The sequence below is a fragment of the Carlito syrichta genome, unplaced genomic scaffold (assembly GCF_000164805.1).
Source record: "Carlito syrichta isolate Samal-C Ts95f unplaced genomic scaffold, Tarsius_syrichta-2.0.1 Scaffold316384, whole genome shotgun sequence".
In the NCBI taxonomy this organism is placed as follows: domain Eukaryota; kingdom Metazoa; phylum Chordata; class Mammalia; order Primates; family Tarsiidae; genus Carlito; species Carlito syrichta.
The window spans coordinates 712,535-735,319 of NW_007260480.1; the positions used below are offsets into that span (position 1 = coordinate 712,535).

The 22,785-nt window shown below is 41.8% G+C and overlaps 2 protein-coding genes across 12 annotated transcripts in view; one reads left to right on the top strand and one right to left on the bottom strand.

Moving 5' to 3' along the window:
- TMEM59 (transmembrane protein 59) overlaps positions 1 to 12,225 on the bottom strand; it is a 31,774-nt gene extending 19,549 nt beyond the window's left edge. For 4 of the 10 annotated variants that reach the window (XR_002481332.1, XM_021707106.1, XM_021707107.1 and 1 more), the window contains exons 1-5: positions 11,793 to 12,203; positions 7,130 to 7,162; positions 5,799 to 5,904; positions 4,239 to 4,333; positions 1,010 to 1,162 (exon numbers count right to left, since the gene is read on the bottom strand). Coding sequence is in view for 9 of the 10 variants with exons in the window: in XM_021707106.1 (XP_021562781.1) it covers positions 1,010 to 1,162; positions 4,239 to 4,333; positions 5,799 to 5,904; positions 7,130 to 7,162; positions 11,793 to 11,981 (576 nt within the window). In the remaining variant the exon portion in view is untranslated. Of the gene's footprint in view, positions 1 to 1,009; positions 1,163 to 4,238; positions 4,334 to 5,798; positions 5,905 to 7,129; positions 7,163 to 11,792 lie in introns of all 10 variants that reach the window. The other 6 variants (XM_008074268.1, XM_021707109.1, XM_021707111.1 and 3 more) reach the window with 4 other exon arrangements.
- A 170-nt stretch (positions 12,226 to 12,395) lies between these two features.
- The window catches only part of TCEANC2 (transcription elongation factor A N-terminal and central domain containing 2), a 44,421-nt gene continuing 34,031 nt past the window's right edge, over positions 12,396 to 22,785 (top strand). The window contains exons 1-2 of one of the 2 annotated variants that reach the window (XM_008074269.2): positions 12,396 to 12,537; positions 13,085 to 13,228. In XM_008074269.2, coding sequence (XP_008072460.1) covers positions 13,127 to 13,228 — 102 coding nt within the window. In that variant the 5' untranslated portion in view covers positions 12,396 to 12,537; positions 13,085 to 13,126. Of the gene's footprint in view, positions 12,538 to 13,026; positions 13,229 to 22,785 lie in introns of those variants that run through there. The other variant, XM_021707113.1, reaches the window with a different exon arrangement.

The window sequence follows — 22,785 nt, forward strand, 5'->3', positions numbered from 1 at the left end:
CCTGAGAGGAATTTGTTGGCTGGTAAGTTTGAGGAATTCAGCTACAAATTAAAAAGAAGACAGCATAGTAGGGTAGTATATGGGTCTTTGTGCTAAAGTGCCCTGGGTCTGAAGCCTAATTTGTTACTTACTGGCAGTGCAACCTTAAACAAGTTAGACTCTCAGCTTCCTCATCAATAGTGTATTCCTTCATAATAGTGTATTAGTACAACAGAACCTTCAAGGAATAACAGTTATTGTTATAACACAGTAAATGAAAAGATAGAAGAAATTACTTCCCTGGGCAAAATATTTCTTTGACAAGTTCTCTTATAAGCATGAGGAAAAGCACTATAAACAACTAAAAATTATGTCATATCACTTTTATCTAATATCCATATGCAATCATATATATGCCACTATTTATATTCCAGTGTATTATTATCTCTCATATCTAAAGATTTATCCACTGAACTACCATAATTTTTTCTTTATTGAGTTGGAGTCTTACTCTGTCACCCAGGCTGGAGTGTGGTGGCACACTCACAGCCACCACAGCCTCGACCTGCTGGGCTCAGGCAATTCTTCTGCCTCAGCCTTCCAAGTAGCTGAAACTATAGGCACCAGCTACCATACCCGGCTTATTTTTTGATTTATTGTAGAGATGAGGTCTCATCAAGTTGTCCAGGCTGGTCTTAAACCCCTGAGTTCAGGTAATCCTCTCACTTGGCCTCCCAAAGTACTGGGATTACAGGCTTGAGCCACTGCACCCAGCTATCATAAAATTGAAGGCTCAGAGTTCTGGTTATTTAAGAATCAACGGACTTTAGATAAGGCTTCTAATGGGCAGAGGGAAGGTTAATCAAAATGTATCCTGATGTCCAGTGTTTTCATTTAGGTCAAATAGTATTATTTGAAGATAAATATTTGTAAGTGACTGAGTATGTGGTTCTAAGTCAAAACACTCATTTAAGTTATACACATTTACTGTTGTTGGTATTGAGATGAATCTATGAAGCACAGTTGTTACCTGGAATATAACTATTTTTCCATCATCAGCTTGAAGATAAAAAGTCCATGAAGAGGTTATAAAGCTCTGTGCAGAGTCCATCATGTCACTCCAGAATGACCTCACCAGAGTTAACGGGAAAAGTAGATGCATTTTTGGCATCAGGGACATAAGCTAAAAATAAAATAAATCATGAGAAATATATTATTTTTACATATTTATCTTTAAGAGAACAACATCATTGAGATTCCTCAAATCCTTATTGGGACAGGGTATAAACAATTAAATAAATCTACCATAATTATTAGCATTAGAGTAAACTTTTAGTTATCCATGCAAAGTAACTACAGAAAAGCTTAAAAACTCAGGCCACTTTAACTTGCCACCAAACATACTTATAAGCTACATGTCACCTATATCAGAATAATAGACTTTTGAATCAGGTCCAAATATATGGAGACTCTCAAGATTTTATTAAATAAGGACTAACAAGGCCTCAAGGGGATAGAACAGGGATCATACCATTCTCCTCTTTAATGTGTTCATAGAAAATAAAGCATGCTATAATGAACATCAATGGAAAAGAGGAAGGAAAAAAATCAATCAAAAGAATATATGCTTAAAATGGTAGACATCTGATAACAGCACCAAAAGAGGAGAGAACTTATGGGCTGAATATATGTAGTAAGCTACTCATAAGATTTTAACAGCAATTGGTATCACCTCCTCTCCAATTCTAACTTCTTGACTTATTGGGCAGTACTGGGCCCCTCCAGGGTACAAGTGAGGGATACCATTTGCTAAATTCTAGGGATAGCTTTGGTTCTGCTGTATTTCAAAAGACAAGCACCAAGGGGGTATGAGAGAGAGAGGGAGGCAAGAAGGAGGGAGGAAAGAGGGAGGGAGAGAGGGAAGGGGAGAGAGAGAGGGAAGGGGGAGAAAGAAGGTGGGGAAAAGAGAGGGATGGGAGGAGGGGAAGGGGGAGAAAGAGAACATATACTTTTTAGAATCTTTATTCTGATCTGCATTCAGGATTAAATTTTCCCACTTAATAGCTGTGAAAACTTTCATTGATTAAGTCACTGAACGAGCATTTATTGAGATTATAAATTTAAAGCAATTAGAGCCCATGTGTGTTTTAATAATCAATGAATATTTGAAGTTAAACACAGGATGATATATATACATACAAGGAGAGACACCTAACCCAAACTGGGACTAGTGGTGGTTAAAGAGTTAACAAAGGGAATGACAACTGCCTGGAGTCAAGCATTCACTAGGCGGATGGAGAGTAGAATGAAAAAAGGCACTAAAATAGCATGTCATACTATAAAAATTAAGAACTATTCAGTATGTATACAATTAAGAGAAAAGGAAATTAAACATTTGAAATGTATAATGGCTCTTAACCATTTGAAAACATGTTTAACGTTACTTAAGATGAACAAAAATTAAAACCATAATAAAAGTAGTACTTGGCCAAGAACTTTGGGGAGGAAGAAAGGATTGCTAATGGGTATGAGATTTCTTTTTGGGGTGATGAAAATATTCTGCAATTAGATAGTGATGTTGGTTGCACAACTTAGTGAATATACTAAAAATCACTGAACTGGAGTACTTTTTTTTTTTGAGTTGGAGTCTCACTCTGTCAGCCAGACTGGAGTGCAGTGGCCGCTCCCGGCCACCACAGCCTCGACCTGTTGGGCTCCTGCGATCCTTCCGCCTCAGCCTTTCAAGTAGCTGGAATTACAGGCATGCGCTACCACGCCCGGCTGATTTTTTGATTTATTGTAGAGATGAGGTCTCGCTGCCCAGGCAGGTCTTGAACCTGCGGGCTCAGGCAATCCACTCACCCAAAGGCGCGGGATTACAGGCTGAGCCACCGAGCCCGGCGAACTGGAGTACTTTTATAGTTTGTATATTATACTTCAATTTTTAAAACTTGGTACAAATTCCATGTAGGGCAATTTTGTTCTATCTCTCAAAATTAAAAATGCATATATCGTCTTATGGTGGCACGTGCCATAATTCCCAGCCTACATAACAGGGGAGGCAGGAGGATCAGTTGAGCCCAGGAGCTTGAGGTCAGCATAGGTAACACAGCAAAGACCCCCATCTCTAAATAAAATAAAATACAGCATGTATCTCTTAACTCAGCAATTCTATCCCTATGATTTTATTCTGTAGGTATACTTACAAATGTGCAAAACATACAACAGCATTTATAAAGAGGAAAAGATTAGAAACAACCTACATATTCACAATTAAGGGACTGTCTAAATAAATTATAATACATCCATATAAAATACTATGCAGTGAAGAAAATGAGTAAAAGCTCCTTATGTATACTTGTATTTACCAAAAATATAATGCCTTTGTATATGCATAAACTACCTCTGTATTGGTAATCCTGGTTACATTAATGAAGAAAAATTGAATGGCTATGAGACACAGGGGTAGGGGACTTTTCACTAAGTGCACACTCTATCTTTTGAGTTTTGTGACTATTTCCTGTACAAAATTAATGAAGTTAAGAAACTTTTCCCAGCATGTTTGGAGTATAAAGTATGAAAATTCTCTTGTAGAGGATTTTTTTTTTTGAGTCAGGGTCTCACTCTGTTGTGCAGGATGGAGTGCAATGGCATGATCATGGCTCACTGCAGCCTCGACCTTTTGGACTCAGGCAATCTTTCCTCCTCAGCCTCCCTATTACCTGGGAATACAGATGTGTGCCACCATGCTCAGTTAAATTTTTTTGGTTTTTTTGTAGAGTCGAGACTTCTCTATGCTGCCCATGGAGATTTCCATTTAGAAAAAAAAATCTGGATGCAGGGTAAAGGATGGACTAGAGAGGATTAAAGTGGAAAAAAGTTTGAATGTTAATTTAGTAATACAGAAAAGATATGGAATTCTGAGTCAAGGCAATGAAACTGGCATGGAGAAAAAAAGGACTGAAATAACAATGTCTCTGAGCCTCAGTTTTTTCATACGTAAAATGGGGATAATATTGTCATTGGACCGTGAGAAGAAACGAAATGAGATTATGGGAAGTAAACATAATTTTTAAAAGTTAAGCATTACACAAAAGTAATTATTCAATTGACTTCTATTTGCAAACATAATTTTGTGTGCTGAAAGCTAAATATCAAATATCACACTAAAACAGAATCAAGTAGGTGATAAACACTTTAAGCAATACAAATCAGCATGGTCTAAGCAGACAATTTTGAAAGGCAGTATTGTTTCATACTTGTTCCTGTCTCAATTCAGCAAATGGGAGCTGATTCTGGCAACCAAGATGGCAAGCATATTGCTCATCAGATTGGGAATATGCTTCTGTACACGCTGTAAGAGAAAAACAGTCACATTACCAAAAAGAAAAAAAAGAGAATGCAAGAGAGAGGAGAAGGATAGGAAAAAAGGAATTTGGCTTTTTGTAAGGAAATTTCCTATACTTATAAAGCATTTCATCAATGTGGATTTCCAAATTTGGTAATACAGTAGTAGAAAACGCATGATTTTAATAGCACTCCACATGGACTCCTTCCCACAAGTCAAACGTTTCAGGTATAAATCTACAAACCCAGGCTCTGGCTACATAATGACATTCACATAAGGGACCCTTAAAGCTAAGGCAAGTATAGCCAAAACAGCAGTGGACTGCACCCTGAAGGTGCCACTGAACATTCTGACTCCATCACTTGTCAGCCGTATATATAGCTCAGGTCGAGTTGTTTAAGCTCTGACTATTGACATAATGGAAACATCACCACCTACTGCTGGGGTTATATTCTACTGACTGACAAATACAAAATATTGCTGTTAAGAACTGAATCACTTAGTTGAGAAGCAAGGGTAATCACACACCAAGGGGAAAATAAAACAAGCCATCAGTCTAACATCCTAGAGTCTAAGGAAACTGGACTAAAAGATGTTCTGCAGCAGGTGCTTCTAAAGTTGAAATGGGTCTCTACCAGATACACTCTCTTCACTTAGTTTATTAAAGCTATTTCTTTTTTGTGATACAAAACTTCACCACTGTAAGAATTTTATTTTTCTTCCTAACTCAATTATGCATTTGTAATACACTTCTAAAGGTGCTAGATAATAAATTGGACAGCTTATACCCACGTAAAGATGACCAGCTAGAAAACTGAGCCATTAAAAATAAGGTTAGGATATCACAAAAGACTGAATGTGAGCCAGGGCATAGCAGCAGGAGAAAAGGTACCTCCTTCCACACTGAATAAAGTTTAATGAATGGAAAAAATTCCATCATAGTTCTTTAAAAAGTTAAATGTCAACTGTGTTCTGCTTGTGTTTATTAAACACATCTCAAAGGGAAGAATAGTGGTTTAACAGATGACAAACCCTCTAGTTATTCTTTTAATGGCATGACCAACAAAGAATACGCTATTAAATACTGGATCAAAGGTCTGATTCAATAAAAAACTTGGAGCTAGATCAACTAGTCTATGATTGAAAAGTTCAGGAAAATTTTATACTATCTGTGAAAATGTAGTGATGAATGAATAGGGTAATTACTACTGCATTTGTCTAAACTGAATCCCTGTGAAACAAAGGTGTCCTATCCTCAGTACAAAACAAACATTGTCTCAACAAATAGATGAAATTTAAAACCCATGAAATTTCTTGCAGCAGCTACTAAACTCTAAATTTATAATAGTCACAATATGTTGGACGACTAGTATGCTTGCCATTTTCAAAGGAAAATACTTAAAAAGAATAACATAACTCAAATAAAACACCAATGTCATATACAGCTGATGTCATTCGCATAGCATCTTACCAGATTCACATTCCAATTTGGTCCGATTTAAATCAACTCCATCATCCACAAACTGACAAATTGAAAACAGCCTGCAACCTCTCTGACATGCGTATAACTCCTCTTCCTAGGGAGTTCAAGAATAGGGAGGATTACCAAAAACTGGTATTTTTCTCTCAGAGGAAAATAGGTCAACAAGAAAGCAAAGTTAGTAGAGTTTATTATAAACCATTCAGTAAGTTTTATAACTGAAAGAAAACAAATGATAGGCGCCAGGTGACACCCAAGATCTCACCATATAAAGAGGTTTTAGTTCCTTGTTTTATTTTAATTTTTTATTTTTTAGAGTTGGAATCTCACTCCATCGCCCAGCTGTAGTGCGCTGGCACGCGCCTGGTCACTCCAGCATTGACCTGCTGGGCTCTGGTGATCCTTTCGCTGGAACTACAGGCGCATGCTACCTCGCCCGGCTAATTTTTTGATTTATTGTAGAGATGAGGTCTCACCATGTTGCCCTAGCTGGTCTCAAACCTGTGGACTCAGGCAGTCCTCTCGCCTCAGCCCCCCCGAGGTGCTGGGGTTACAGGCTTGAGTCACCGCGCCTGGCAAAGTTCTTCATTTTAAAGGTGATACCAAGACAAAAGCCTAGTGGCTAAAACCACCACCCATTTTCCATATTTTTTTGTTATAATTTGTGGAAAAAAACTGAAAATAAAAACAACAGTGACATAATCAGAACTTTAACATAGGTAGAAAGGACTAAGCAAGTACCCTAGGACCAGTGGCATACTTCTGCCACATCCATGTCTTTATAAATTACCAGGCTTATCAAGAAAAGTATCACATGGTGACTGGTAACACAAAGGCCCCGACAAAGTAAGGCATACCTGTATAAACATGCTTATATGAAAGGACTTTTAAGATTCAGCTGACTTTGACTGAAAACACAAACAAGAACAACAGTGTGATGCATGGAAAAGGACGCTGTAGTCAGCCAGACCTAGACCAAACCTTTTAGGTGAACGAGTGCACAAGTTACTTCACCTAAATCTGTTTTCTTATCATAGATAGCTATTCCTAGCACAGTGCCTGGGACATAAAAGATGCTTAATAAACAGTAGTAGTGTTAATCATAATAATAGATTTTAAAAACAGAAAACATTTACAGGCATAACTGTATATGTGTGGAAGCTCTAGATAGGATGGACATATGGTTCCTCATTACTAAAAAATGTTAATTGCTTAATACGACTAATAACAATGTCTTCAACATTGGTTAATGTTTTTCTTTAATAAAGCACAAACAGTATTTGAAACAAACTAGTATATATGGGGAAGCCCCCTCAACTTACTGTGTGATTCACTGTGTACAAACTGGCAGGCTCCTAATAAGGAAACAGCATGTGCATATACCAGTTAGTAACCAATGGAATACAAAAGTATGCATTTCTTTCCAGTAGAAAGATTAGTAAAATTTATGCAGCAGCAATAATCCATTAAGAAGAGATGGCTGCAGTCTTGTATTAAATAATTTATTATATATATAACTTTGAAGGTAGCACGTTTTTGGATCTTAATTCTAGTTGTATTTATTGCTAAGATAAAATTAGAAGAATTTTAACAAGTAAGATAAATTTCATACCTGAGTAGCTTTTGCAGGTTTTGTAAAACAGTCAAATAACTCTTGTATGTTTTGGGGGTACCACATGTTTCCTTACATTGCAGAGGAAGCAATATGCTCATTAGCATGAGCTATAATATATACCACATGACATTTCTCTTTCAGATATGCTTTCTTTTGTTAAAAAGAAAATCTAATAAGCCACCCAGTACCAACTTCCGAAAACGGTATGGCATGGTATAAAGAGCCCAGATTCAAGAACTGGCCCTGGTTTGAAGCTCAGCCTCACTATTCTGTACAACCTTGGGTAAGTTACTTGATCCCTTAGTTGTAAAAGGAAGACAATACTCTTATGTCAAACTTAACTCTCAGGAGGATTATATATTTTATATCCACAATAGCATTACCATTATGTTGTACTATCTAATAAACAGATATAGCATAAGCATATTTCATGAGCATCCACAATGTGCTAGGCACTGTGTTAGCAGTTAACATATTATAGAACACCTGGCACAGAATAGACACTCAGTTGGTAGCTATTAAGAATCATATCCAGCCAGGCTCGGTGGCTCAGCTTGTAATCCCGCGCCTTTGGGAGGCTGAGGTGAGTGGATTGCCTGAGCCTGCGGGTTCAAGACCCGCCTGGGCAGCGAGACCTCATCTCTACAATAAATCAAAAAATCAGCCAGGCATGGTAGCTCATGCCTGTAATTCCGGCTACTCGGAAAACTGAGGCGGAAGGATCGCCGGAGCCCAGCAGGCGAGGATGCGGTGGCCGGGAGTGGCCACTGCACTCCAGCCTGGGCAACAGAGTGAGACTCCAACTCAAAAAAAAAAAAAAGAATCATATCCACCGGTCGCAGTGGCTCACGCATGTAATTCCAGCACTTTGAGAGGGGAGGCAGGACTGCCTGAGCTCAGGGATTTGAGACCAGCCTGAACAACATGGCAAGACCTCGTCTCTATAATAATTATAAAGTTAGTTGGGCACGGTGGCGCATGCCTGTAGTTCCAGCTATTTGGAAGGCTGAGGCAGAAGGATTGCCTGAGCCCAGCAGGTCGAGGCTGCGGTGGCCATGAGCATGCCACTGCCCTACAGCCTGGCCAACAGAGTGAGATTCTCACTCAAAAAAATAAAGAATCATATCCAAGCCGGTTGCAGAGGTTCATACCTATAATTCCAGCACCTTGGGAGGCCAAGGTGGGAGTCTTGTTTGAGCCCAAGGGTTCAAGATCAGCCTAAGCAACATAGCAAGACCTCATCTCTACAAATAATCAAAAAATCAGCCAGCTGTGGTAGCGCACACCTGTTGCCCCAGCTACTCAGGAGGCTGGGGTGGGAAGATCACCTGAGCCCAAGAGGTCAGGGCTGCAGTGAGCCGTGAATGTGCCTCTGCACTCCAGCATAGGTGATAAAGTGAGATTCTGACTCAAAACAAATATATCCTTATTTCAAGTATTTCATGTTCTATACAATATTCTGTGTATCCCAAATGACTGGCAAATTGTGTAAAACATATCTCCTCTGCTTTAGGTCACACAGAAATAAATGGTGCTCCCACCATATGGAATATCAGCTGAGTTAATAATTAGAAGGTATCTCAATGTTATTTATAGTTATCATATACATTTTCCTATCCTGAGCTAAGTCAAGCTAACCATTTCCTTATTTTTCAGCACTACTGATGCTATACACACCAAACTGATTTTATAACATAAGAAATAACTATCTGTCACTGTGTTAGGCACTGTGCTAAGAGTGTCACACATATTTATCTTTCATCCTCACAGCAGCTCTGCAAGGTGTGAGGGTTTTATTACAGGTGATCAAATGAAGTTTTGAGAAGTTAAGTGATCAGCAAGGACACACAGTGAGCAATAGTAGAGTTGGGAATGGAACCCAGGTTCGTACAGCTCCAGAGCCCACACTTTGTTAAAAAATGACTAGGCTGGCTTTAATTGACATGACTTATGTCTCCTGTATCTGAACCCAGAAAAATTATGCAACTGCATTTTTGAAGACAGATAAAAGATAAATATAATAATAATTTTTAAATAACTACTTCCAAACAGGCTAAGCTAAATGTGTTTACTTCCTTGAAGCAAACAGTTTTGAAAAAGACTCATTAAAAGGGATTGGCAGTAGCAGCATACTGCCGGGAGTTGTGGGAGACACACCATCAATAAGGGTACCTGACCTCAAACCAGACAAAATGGGACCAAAGGGAGACCCAAACTTTACCTGTACAATGTCCACTTGTATACCAAATCTTGAATTGTACCCCCACATCTTTAAAATAAAATATATATAAAAAAGAAAAAGACTCATTAAAATGAGATTTCTATCTGCTAGCTAAAAATAACAGACCAAGAAGCTGTGGGAGCTTGTAGATTCATCTAATTTATTTTTTAATTGGAGTCTTACTCTGTCACCCAGTCTGGAGTGCAGTGGCATGCTCACGGCCACCCCAGGGTCAACCTGCTGGGCGCTGGAGATCCTTCCGCCTCAGTCTTCCACATCTAATTTCTTATAACATACACTGATTTTCCTGAAGCGCAAAGCACAATAACTCAGAAGAGAGCCAACAGAATCAGTAAAATAATTAAATATGTTTAAAGCAACTTTATTAACAGGAGGCGGTACAGAGTAGCCAGTTTTAGAACTGAATTTCTACTCCACTACTTCTTGGCCCCGTGACCTTATGCAAGTCATTTAATCTCAGAGCCTCAATCTCAGTTGTAAAACCCTACTTTGCAGGGTTGTTGTGAGAATTAGAGATAATGGTATGATAAATCCCCTACCACATTGGCTAACATAGTAGAGAATGAGTCAATAAATTTTAAATCCAGGACATATAGGAAGCCAGATGATTTAGAGTTCCTGGTGAGAACAGCTTTAATATATAAGTAAAAATGATTTATACTAATTGTTAGAAAATAGTGGATATTATAAAAGTCCCGAAAGGTTCCAGGAATGTATATCCTTTCAAATCATTTAATTATTCTCCCAACATTTTGGTTTATATACTATGAGTTTGATAGGAAAATCTCAAAAAAGGAAACAGACACTAGAACAATTCAAAATGTGTCAGCTCAATTCCAGGCCAAATCAATATTAATAAGTTTCCTCATCCAATCCACTCAATGATGAGACGTTTATAAGAAGTGAAGAAAAATAATGTAGATGAGGCAGTATTCACTGGTTTAAGTCTGAATGTGAGAACTCACATTTCTCTCCTGATTGCTATAGAAATCCCCGACTCTGAAAATTTAATATAATCCCCTCACACTTTTTTCGAAAACTGCTAACCATGCAATATAAAATCCAGCAGTAACAAAACACGGCAAGCGACAGCAAGAACTTTTCATTTTAAAGACCTGAAAGCACTCGCCAATATGGAACACACGGAACTTCACCGGAACGGCCTCCGTGGTCACTTTGCAGTTTCAGAGAGCAAAGCCACAACGGTAAGCAAATAGCACACAGGAGATGGAGGAAAAGAGGGAGGAAAAAGCCGGCAGCATCAACAAAACCTTTTGTAAATCAAGTGTGGGAAGGCATAAGCTCCAATTGCTCGTGGGGAAGGTGTGTGCGCGTGGGGGGCGGGTCACACCATGCAATTTAGAAATATTGAATAAACAGCGTTCTCAGCCGGAAAAAACACAACTCGAGAAGGGATACGGAATTTAAAAAAAAAAAAAAAAAAGGCAGCAGCCGCGGGTGTCTGTGTGTTAAGAAGTGAGAGTAGGGTCACCCCCTCCTTAAGCTGTGACACCTCCTCCCCCCACCGTGGGCAGTCTCATTTCTTGACCCACTCCGCCAATTCCCTAGGTCTTCTGCGCTGTCGTAAGTAAGGCAGAAACCGAACTGCTTCTTCTCGGACCCAGGCCCCCTGGCAGTGCGTGCACACACTCACTGGACCCAGACGGAAAGCCCTTCCTGCGCGTCCAGCCCCTCGAGCCGACTTCTCCACACTTTCCACGCTACAGGGAATCGCCCGCTTGGCTGACTCCGGGCCCGGCGAAGCGCTCGGTCGTCAACAAGATGATGAACTGGTCGGGCGGGCTCGCGTGTCTGCGCCTCCCTCCCCACCCCCTCACGCCCCTTAGAGGTGAGGACCCCGCCTCCTGCGTCCGCATCCTCGACTCCCTGCGGCCCGGCAGGGTCCCAGAGGTAAGGGACCGCTGTCTTTTTCACCGTGTGTCCCCCAACCTATCGCAGGGTAGTGCCGTCCGAACTTCCGGTCACTACAGCAGGAAGGGGGTGCAGAAGGGATTAGGGAAGGGAGCGGGCTCCCAGGCGGGCCAGGATCCCCCAGCCGACCTAGGCGCGGGGAGCCGAGACCCGGACTGCCGCGGAAGGGTCGCAGCCCGCTGCGGGCGGGCCCTACCTTGGGGTAGGTGTGCAAGGGGTAGGTCAACTGACAGGCCCGGTGGCAAGACGCTGTGTCACCCAAGACCGAGTCAAACGCTTCCGCCGAAGCGGTCCCCGAACCTCCGGCCAGGGCCATGGTCAGCAGCAGCAGCGGCGGGAGCCCCCGTTGGGCCCTGACCCAGAGGTTCCCCTTCGGCGCCGCCATTTTGTTCCCTTCTGTCACAGCGGCTCCGCTTGTTGCTGTTTTCTTTTCAGGGTTTCCTCCTCCTTCTGGGGCCAGCCCCCTTCCCCGCCCCACCGACCGCCGCTTCCGCCTGCGCCGTCGCTTCAGCTCCGCCCTGACCCGCCCAAAACTGCCGCCGCCTGCCTTGTCTCTGGGACTACGAACGTCGAGGCGGGCGTGGAGGTGGAGCCAATCTTCGCGAGCGTTGGCCTCCCGGGTGTCCCAGCCGCTTCCTCTCGCAAGGCAGGTTGGGGCATGTAGTTCTCTGTGGGCGGGAGGCGCACAGAACTGTCGGGAAAGTTGGGCTCGAAAAACTACTGCCGCCCCGGGCGCGCCTTCCGCCGGCGCTCCTCGCGGTGCATTCTGGGGAATGTGGTTCACGGTGGCTCAGAGGCGCGCGCGGTGGCCGGATGCCCATCTGGGGCACGACCGCCCTGGGAAGAAGTGTCTGTGTGGTTTTGAAGCCCGCGATTAGCTGGGGGAAGCCTTCGAGGTTGCACTCGGGGGGTGCCAGCTGCTGCCGAGGCTGCTTTTCCTGGTGGGTCTCCTGTCAGGCTGTTGTTGGGTTCCCCTTCCCCGGCTCCTGAGTGTTGGGGGTGGTGGTTCTCCCTGCTGGGGATCCAGAGCGTGAAGGTCGCGGTTAGGGTCCTCGATCCACCGGGCAGTTGTTTCTGGAGATGGCTGTTTACTGTAAAGAACCCCTGCTGAGGTCTGGAGGTGGTTCTTGGTTGCTGATTACTGGGACAACCCTTGGGGTTGTGGCTATAGGGAGGTAGTTGTTAAGGGGGCTGCATGGAGACCAGTGTAATCCTCACCCTAAATTGGAAGAGGGCTTAGAAGCCTCTAGGTTCAGCGCCTGGCCCGATATGGGATTCCCCTCCATGGCGTGCACCTCTGGAAGCTAGGAACTTCCCAACTCAGGGAGTAGACCGATCATTGTGTATAGTTTCAGTTCTTAGGAAGATCTTTCTTTTTCAAGACGAAATCTTCCTGTAAATTCCATCCAGGAGTCCCCGTAATTTAGGAAGGAACAACCCTCACAGCGTCTTTGTGAAGTTTTAGAATCTGTCCTCTTTCTTGGCCAGAACACACGGCAAGCCTGTGAAGGTAGTTGGAGTCCCCTAACAATGGATAAGTTCGTCGTTCGAACACCTAGAATCCAGAATAGCCCTCAGAAGAAAGATCCTGGAGGAAAGATTTACAAGCAGGCCACGATTGAATCTCTGAAGGTGAGAGGGGATCCAGGCCTCCAGGAAACGTGCCCCGGACTGTGATAGCAAGGCGGGCGAGGGGTTGTTTTTGTGATCCCTCCCACAAAGTCTGCCTGGCCACTCCTTCCTGCCTCCCCTTAAACTGTACAGCTTCTATTTATCAATCCCCACACTTCTGTTTCACTCTTGGAATTACTCTTGCTTCACGGGATGTTTGCTAACTGCTGGACAAGTTCCCTTCATTATTATTCTTCTGCAAAATGTTCTTGTCTCTTAGGAACGTTATGGTGCTATATACATGAATATGATACTATAGACCCTGCACAAATCTAGCAGGGGGTGGATGATGATACTGTTCTATCTCACTGCCCAGAACTGTATCCCATGGCCCTAAAAAAGAGACTGTTTTAATGGACTCTTTGCTGCCTTAGACTCAGTATGCTTTCTGTTAACAAGGAAGATGCAAGGAATAGATACGATGAGTCAATGAACATAGGTACCCAGTAAATGCTAAAGTAATTGTTATTTCACTAAAACAAGACAACTGTAATGTATCCCCATTCGTCATCTTGAACCTCACCTCCATTTCTCATTATTTCTTTTCCGTTTCCTTTATTGGTTCCTCTTCCTCCACTAGCTTCCTGATGTTAGTGCTCCTCAGAGCTCTGTCGCATTTTATGTTTTTGGCCAGGCTGATCTCATCCATCTCAAGGCTTTTCATGCTGAAACCGTCAAACCTGCACCTCCAGCCTAGGTTTTAGAAGGTGGAAAAGAAACCGGGGGCTAGAGAAAATGTCAAAGGCCTACAGCAGCAAGGCAGTGTTCTGAGTACTTGCTTTTTTTTTTTTTGAGTTGGAGTCTCACTCTGTTGCCCAGACTGGAGTGGATTGGCCACTCCCAGCCACCGCAGCCTCCACCTGCTGGGCTCCGGCGATCCTTCTGCCTCAGCCTTCCAAGTAGCTGGAACTACAGGCGCGCGCTACTGCGCCCAGCTAATTTTTGATTTATTGTAGAGATGAAGTCTCGCCAAGTTGCCCAGGCGGGTCTCGAACCTGCGGGCTCAGGCAATCCACTCACCTCAGCCTCACCTCAGCCTCCCAAAGGAGCGGGATTACAGGCTGAGCCACCTTGTATATGCAGTTGGACGACTGGATTCACAGACTTCCTAGACCAATGCTGGGAAGTAGAGAAGGAGCATGTAAACAGAAGCCCTGGGTTCTAGGCCAACTGGACAACTGGGTGATCTTTAGTGTGCCATTCTCTTCTCCACAACCTCAGTTTCCTCATCTATAAAATGTGGAAAATGACCTATATCAGTGTTTTTTCAAGGGGATGCTGTTGCTGTTTGGACAAGATGATTCTTCATTATTTGGAGCTGTCCAGTGATTTATAGAATGCTTAGTGTCCCTGGCTTTCAGGCACTTAACGCCAGTAGCACCTCCTGTTGTGATAAAAAAAAAAATGCCCTCACTTGTTTCCCAAGCAGCCCTTGGTTGAGACTTACTGAACTCTAGATAATCTATAAAGTCTCTCCTAGTCTTGAGGTTCTGTAACTTCATACAAGTTTTGTTTTTTTGAGTCGGAGTCTCACTCTGTTGCCCAGGCTGGAGTGTAGTGGCTTGCTCATAGCCACTCCAGCATCAACCCGCTAGACTTCGAAGATCCTTCCACCTCAGCCTTCCAAGTAGCTGGAACCACAGGCACACACTACCACACCCGACTAATTTTTGATTGATTGCAGAGACGAGATCTTGCCAAGTTCCCCAGGCTGGTCTCGAACCCACAGGCTCAGACAATCCACTCACCTCAGCCTCCCAAAGTGCTGGAATTACAGGCTGAACCACCGAGCCCGGCCTCAAATTTTTTTTAACTATTTCTGCTTTGTCACAATATTCATGGGTAATTGTGTACAGCAGTAATTCTCAATGAAGAATCATTATATTAGATTCTCTGGAGGAAAAAAATGAAGAAGAGTAATTGGACTACACATACCCTCACCTACAAACATCTAGATTCTTTTTTTTTTCTTTTTTTTTTGAGTTGGAGTCTCACTCTGTCGCCCAGACTGGAGTGCAGTGGCCGCTCCTGGCCACTGCAGCCTTGACCTGCTGGGCTCCGGTGATCCTTACGCCTCAGCCTTCCAAGCAGCCGGAATTACAGGCATGCGCTACCACGCCTGGCTGATTTTTTGATTTATTGTAGAGATGAAGTCTCGCTGCCCTGGTGGGTCTCGAACCCGCGTGCTCAGGCAATCCACTCACCTCAGCCTCCCAAAGGCGCGGGATTACAGGCTGAGCCACCGAGCCCAGCAACATCTAGATTCTAATATGCCTCCACCTGCCCCTCTCCTCTCTGTGTCCCCACTTGTGTCCCAGTTGAGAATCACTATATGTGATGATGAAAATAAGTGATATGCAGATTATGGAATCAGAATAAGCAATAGGCATATGTAATAATATTCTTTTTTTTTTTTTTTTTGAGTTGGAGTCTCACTGTGTCGCCCAGACTAGAGTGCAGTGGCACGCTCCCAGCCACCACAGCCTCAACCTGCTGGGTTCCCACAATCCTTCTGCCTCAGCCTTCCAAGTAGCCGGAACTACAGGCGCACACTACCATGCCCGGCTAATTTTTGATTTATTGTAGAGACAAGGTCTTGCCATAATATTCTTAAATGCTCTAGTTGCTAAGCCTGTTCTCTATTCTCCTATACTAATGTTTATATCCATGTACCAAGTAACTGGGAGTAGAAACCCAGGAATCATCCCTACCTTTTTTTTCTCTTATATCCAATTTTCAATTCTGCTTACTAAAAATCCTTTTTGCTCATACTCACTTGCTCATCTCCCCTTTAAATTCAGAATCTTGTTGTTTCTCATCTAGAGCAGTGCTGTGGTCTGTTGACTTGTCTCCCTGCCCTTGGCATTTCCCCGTTAGTTTCCTCTCCACTCTTACACCAGAGAAACATGGCTAAGACAGAAAAGAAAATCTACTTATGTCACCTTGCTGCCAAATTCTTTTGTAATTTCTCATTACCTGTTGATAAAGACCACGTTTCTTTTCATGGCATCCAAGGCCTTCCATGACGTAGCTCTTGCCTGCCTCATCCTCTGCTACCCTTTTAATTTATACTCCATCCAGTGTCAATCACTCACAATTCCCCAAAGATGTTGTGCGCTTTCCTTTGCATATATTGTCCTGCTTGCCTGGAATGCCCTTAACCTCTTGTTTTGGAGACAATAAATGCAGTGTCATGATTAAGAACATAGACTCTGGAGCCAAACTGCCTGCGTTAAAATCCCAGCTGCTCACTTAGTACCTTTGTGACCTTGGGCTTGGACAAATTATCTCTGTGTCTGTCTTCCCCTATAAAATGAGGATTAATAATAATATTACCTATTTTGTAAGATATTATGAAGTTTGAGTGAGGCAGTATATGTAAGGTGCTTGGAATAGAGTCTGGCACATATTAACTACTCTGCAAGTGTTTGCTATTCTTGTTTTTATCATTATTTTATGAAATCCTATTTGTCTCCCATGACCTAGTTCAACAATCTCCTCTACTGTGAGGCCTTTCCTGACCACCTTTCTTTCCCTAGACACAGAGCCAATCCAATCACTCCCTTCTCTGAGCCATTTCAGTATCTTAAATATTCTTGCGACATTGCACTTATTTGTGCTTTATTACAATTATTTCTTTACATGTGTGTACCCTGCTACCTTCTCAACTTCCTGAAAGACTGTGTGTTATTGACTTCGTGTTACTAGTAGCTGGCACAGGACTTGGACTGTAGTAGGCCACAATACCTTTTTCTAAATACTAAATGAATTGAACTAAAAGCCTTGGCATGGCATACAAGATCTTTCCTGTTCTGCCCCAGTGTACCTTATTATCTCATCTCTTGTGGCTTCTCATTTACGTGTACACACTCCAACCATATCTCATTTCTTGCTGTTCTTTGTATAAACTATTCTCTTCCATGCCTTCAGGCCTTTCTTGGACCTGATGCTGGTCTCTTTTCTCAGAAAGCCCTTCTGTGTTTTTTTTACAGAGTCAGTTGCTACTTGTTTGTCAACTCAATCAAGAATCACTTTCCCTGTAAATCTTAGATTATACAATCTGTGGATATAGTGACCTTGTGTGATTTATTTACCTCTGTGTCCTTGAACCAAGCATAGTGCCTGGCCCATAGTAAATGGTGAATAACTATTTGTTAAATAGATGAATGTTGAAATATTTTCTGGCATCTTTTGGAGAGTTAATCCTTCCCTCTTTAATATTCTCTTAATATTCGCTTGGTTCAAATATCTGTCATAGCACTTACCTTACTGTATTCTAATTATCTGATTATCTGTGATTTTCTTCAGTCCATTATGAACTCCGGAAGCCTGGAACCACAGTATCGTATTATGTTCTGATTCTGCTTCCAGTCCTAACACAGTGCCTGCTACATTGTAGGTAAAATTTATTGAATAAACAATAACCATCCTTATTCTGGTAGGCTCTTGCAGGGTTTTGATAATAATCTACAAATATTGTGAAACTTTATGCCTAGTACTATGCTAAGTACTTTAGAGAACAGAAGAGAAATTTAAGACCAAAATAATGAGCCCTCATGAGACTTCCTATAGGGGATCAAATTATAAGGAATTAATAAATAATGATACAAAATCATATGTGATCCATTACAAAACTGTCATATAGACAATAAGTGTTAAGAGTTAAGAGGGGAGAGAGCCTAGTGTGTTTCAGTGGTCAGAGAAGGCTATATGGCAGTGCACCTTAAATGAACAAGAGGATTTGTCTAGGTAGAGGGAAGCAGTGGCATATAACCATTCCACAAGTGATACTTATGATTGCATAAGGTATTCTGCTTCCTTTATGCAAGCACAGAGCTTGCATTCATGTGTTCATGGTGGCAAATTAAAAACAAGTTGGGTTAAATGTGAATTTTAGACTCTTAGCTAGGTTCACTTTCTGTTAAGGGACTTATTTTTACACACTAATACGCCAAGAATCTGCTGAATGTTCAAGCCTGTTTCCTCATCAGTAACATCAGGAATAACAACACCTAACCATACCTAGCCTGCAGGATTGTTATAAGAGCCAAATAAATAAATTCATATAGAAAGGGCTGAGCATTGTGCCTGGCTTGTAGTAAGAACCGATAGTTTCCTCTTCTCATGTCCAGAAAAAGAGAGACTAGAGCTGAGTATGATGACAGTGAAGATAACAGTAATAATAATGATTACTCCTAAAATTTATGTTGCCCATTTCTATGGGCCAGGCCTTATGCTAATGCTTTATATATATTAACTCTTTAAACTTTAATAACAGCTTTGTGAAATATATGCTTTTATCATTTACATTTTACAGATGAAAAATCTGAGACACAGAGAGATTAGCTTGCCTAAGGTCATGCAGCTATTAGTATCCCAGCTGGGATTTGAATTAGACAACCTGGGTCTGTAGTCTGCCCCCACAGATAGGATAAACTTTAAAAAAAAATGGAGGCTTCTGAAAGCCAAGCTGAGGAGGTATAAAAATCTTAGGATATTAAGACCATTATACTTCTGTTATCAGCATATTGCAAGTAATTTTGCCATAGCCTTATCACATTCAATAAAAGTGATACTCAATAGAGCTCATGTAGTTTACATTTAAATGGTAAAGGTTAATTTAGTTAATCTCTTCTTACTCCCTAAAGGGGAAGTGATTTCTTCTGTTGGTTGCAATGTGAGATTTTTAAAAATTAAGAGGTCCTAGAATATGCTAATTATTTTGGGTTCATCACTTCAGAATGTTCTGTAAACCTTTCCTTCTGTTGTAGGATTGACTGGCCAGTATGTTGTCTCCTGCCCCCACCAGTGGAATGGTGCCCATATTATTGCTTATGAATGAATCATTTTCCCTAATTGATTTTGTCAAACCTGATATTTCCGCCATCCACAACTTTAAGACCAGATGGTATATTGGAGAGCACATCTTTCTGGCAATAACTATTCTACTACTTGTTGCAGTTTCTTCATTGATATTTTGTGTCCATTACTCGTTTCTCTAAACAATCTGAAATATCTATTTTCAGGCCCATATTTAGACAGATATATAGAGACACTTCTTTGATATATATGGAATTGTTTTGCTTTGGAATGGACTGCTGTTTTTCCTATTTCTGCCCTAAAATTTCATATCTGAAAACTGTATTGTACTTAGTCCTTGAAGGCAGAAGTGGTTTTGTTCAATTATGCCTGCTATGCCCTGGGGATAACAAGATGATAAGTGAGAAATTGTTCCAGCCCTCAAGGTGTTCGTAGTCTAATGGGAAAGAAAACCTCGTTGATAAGTTTATACAGAAAGTATAGATGCAATAATAGGCGTCTATATAGGTTGCAGAGGAACCCAAAGGGGAGTATGCTTGTCGTGGCAGGAGGGAGGCAAGAAAGGCTTCATAGAGGAGGTGACACTTGAAGGGAGTCTTAAAAAATAGTGTTTATTAGGTAATTGAGGCAAAGAAAGTACATTTCAGGCAAAGCATGAAATTTCAAAAGGAGTTGGCTCATTTAGGAAACTGAACATTGATGTATCTGGAGCAAATGATAAGACTGACAAGGTTGTCAGGAGGCAAGTAATAGAAGGCCTTTTATGTCCTGCTAAGGAGTTTGGACTTAGTCTATAATTCCATATGTTGAAATTATTTGACATATTGGAATTGGAATTCCTAACTGAATTCCAGCCATAGAAATGCTGGAGAAAATCATGTCCAGTACAGAGCTGAGCTTAAAAGCTAGAAAGGGAAATCCTCAGATGTCGGAAAGAGAAAGGAAATCCAAACCCAGAGCTGTAAGTGGGACCCGAAGCTGAATAGTTTTCAGGGAATAGTGATTCCCGATATAATATTTAGGGCTGGGATTTTTTTTTTTTTTTTTTTGAGACAGGATCTTGCTCTGTCATCCAGGCTGGAGTGTAATGGCCCTATCTTGGCCCTCTGCAATGTTGACCTCCTGGGCTCAAGGGATCCTCCCACTTTAGCTTCCCAAGTAGCTGGGACTACAGGTGTGTGTCACCATACGTGGCTAATTTTTTTAAGTTTTTAAAAAAAATTTTGAAACTTACAAAATTTCACTGTCAGATCAACCTGTTGTCTAGGTTAGTCTTGTACTCCTGGTCTCAAGTGATCTTCCTGCCTTGGCCTCCCAAAGTGCTGGATTACAGGCATGAGCCACCATGCTGGATGGGGTTTAAGGCCAGTTTGAGATAGGAGATAAGGCCTCAGGCTAATGTGCTATGTGGAAATGACTTACCCACCCCATGTGAAGCTGAGAGCCAAACTATGACTACCATATTTATGAAAAATGAGCTAGAAAAATTCCATCTATTGGTCCAAGGAAAGAGCTTGAAATTTATAATCTTCTCAGGGTCTTAGATGGAAAAAGATTGGACTATAACGAATTAGAACTAGAACCTATTATTACCATGTATGCATACATATATACGCACATACACATAAAATCATCTCTTGGTATCTGTGGGGGATTGGTTTCAAGATCCCCTGCAGGTCACAATCCAAAATCCAGCCGTGCTCAGTGGCTCAGCCTGTAATCCCAGTGCTTTGGGAGGCCAAGGTGAGTGGATTGCCTGAGCCCGCGGGTTCGAGACCCACCTGAGCAACTTGGTGAGACCTCATCTCTACAATAAGTCAAAAATTAGCTGGGCATGGTAGTGTGCGCCTGTAGTTCAGCTACTTGGAAAGCTGAGGCGGAAGGATTGCCGGAGCCCAGCAGGTCGAGGCTGCGGTCGCCGGGAGCGGCTACTGCACTCCAGTCTGGGTGACAGAGTGAGATGCCAACTAAAAAAAAAAAAAAAATCCAAAATCCACAGATGCTCAAATCCTTTACATGAAATGGGATCGTATCCTCTTGTATACAAATCATCTCTAGATTACTACTTATACAAGTTGAGTGTCTTTAACCTGAAATCCCAAATGCCCCAAATCCAAAACATTCTGACCACCAACATGACATCCCCCAAAAATGCTCATAGAGCATTTCATATTTTGGATTTTCAGATTAGGGATGCTTAACTAGTAAGTATAATGTAAATATTCCAAAACTTGAAACACTTCTTGTCCCAAGCATTTTGGTTAAGAGATACTCAACCTGTAACACCTAATACAATGTAAATAGTTGTTACTGTATTGTCTTGGGAATAATGACAAGGGAAAAACCTGTATGTGTTTAATACAGACACAACCATCTATTTTTTTGTTTTTTGAGTTGGAGTCTCACTCTGTCGCCCAGGCCGGAGTGCAGTGGCACGCTCACGGCCACCGCAACCTCGACCTGCTGAGCTCAGGTGGTCCTCCCATCTTTGCCTTCCAAGTAGCTGGCACTGCAGGCACGCGCCACCACATCTGGCTAATTTTTTGATTTATTGCAGAAATGAGATCTCGCCAAGTTGCCCAGGCTGGTCTTGAGCCCATGAACTCAGGCAATTCTCTCATCTGAGACCTTCCAAAGTGCTGGGATTATAGGCATGAGCCACCGTGCCTGGCCAACCATCTTTTTTTAAAAAAAGATTTTCAACCTTTGGTTGGTTGAATCCACAGATCTGGAACCCTGATAAAGAGTAGCTGACTGAAGTTTAAATTCACATTATCTGCAAAGCTTAAAAACTGGTCTAGAACTGGGAAAATCCAAAGACCTTGGTAAAGGCAAATGTCAGATTTCCCTGTTAAGACACAGCATATCCTAGGGCACACAGGATTTTCATGAAAAACAATCCCTTGAAAGATGAACTTATGGTTTAAAAAATTACACAATCTATAAGAAAATTAATTACCAGGAGGGAGGATGAACAGATAGATGTAAGTAATAGAATTTCTACGTCAAGAAGTAGAGATAAGAAAACAGTTTGAAAGAAGCCTTAAATATGTTTAAAGTGTTTGCAGAGATAACAGAATAGTATGAGAGGAAAACAGGTAGATTTGAAGGAAAAAGCAAATCAGAACTTGTCCAATGAAAAAATATACTTGTTAAAGCAGAAACGTATCAAACAGGTTAAAAGTAGACAAACCATAACTAAAAAGAGAAATAGTACATTGGAAGCTAGATCTGAGGAAATAATTTAGAATGCATCACAGAGCCCTGTGCAGTAGCTCACGCCTATAATCCCAACACATTGGGAGACGGAGACGAGAAGATTGCCTGAGTCCAAGGGTTTGAGACTAGCCTGGGCAACTTGGCGAGACCTCATCTCTACAATAAATAAGATTAACCAGGTATGGTGGCGCACACCTGTGCTTCCAGATACTTGAAAGGCTGAGGCAGGAGGATTGCCTGAGCCCAGCAGGTAGAGGCTTTGGTGGCCACTAGCATGCCGCTGCACTCCAGCCTGGACAACAGAGTGAGACTCTGACTCAAAACAAAACAAACCCAGAATATATTACAGAGAAATAAAGAGACAAAAATACTAAAGAAAGATAAAGGATTAAAAAAAAAGCCATGTAATTTAGAAGTAGCTAAAGTAGAGGCTTGTGAGGAGAATACTAGTATAGATTTCATTGATCATACATATTGAA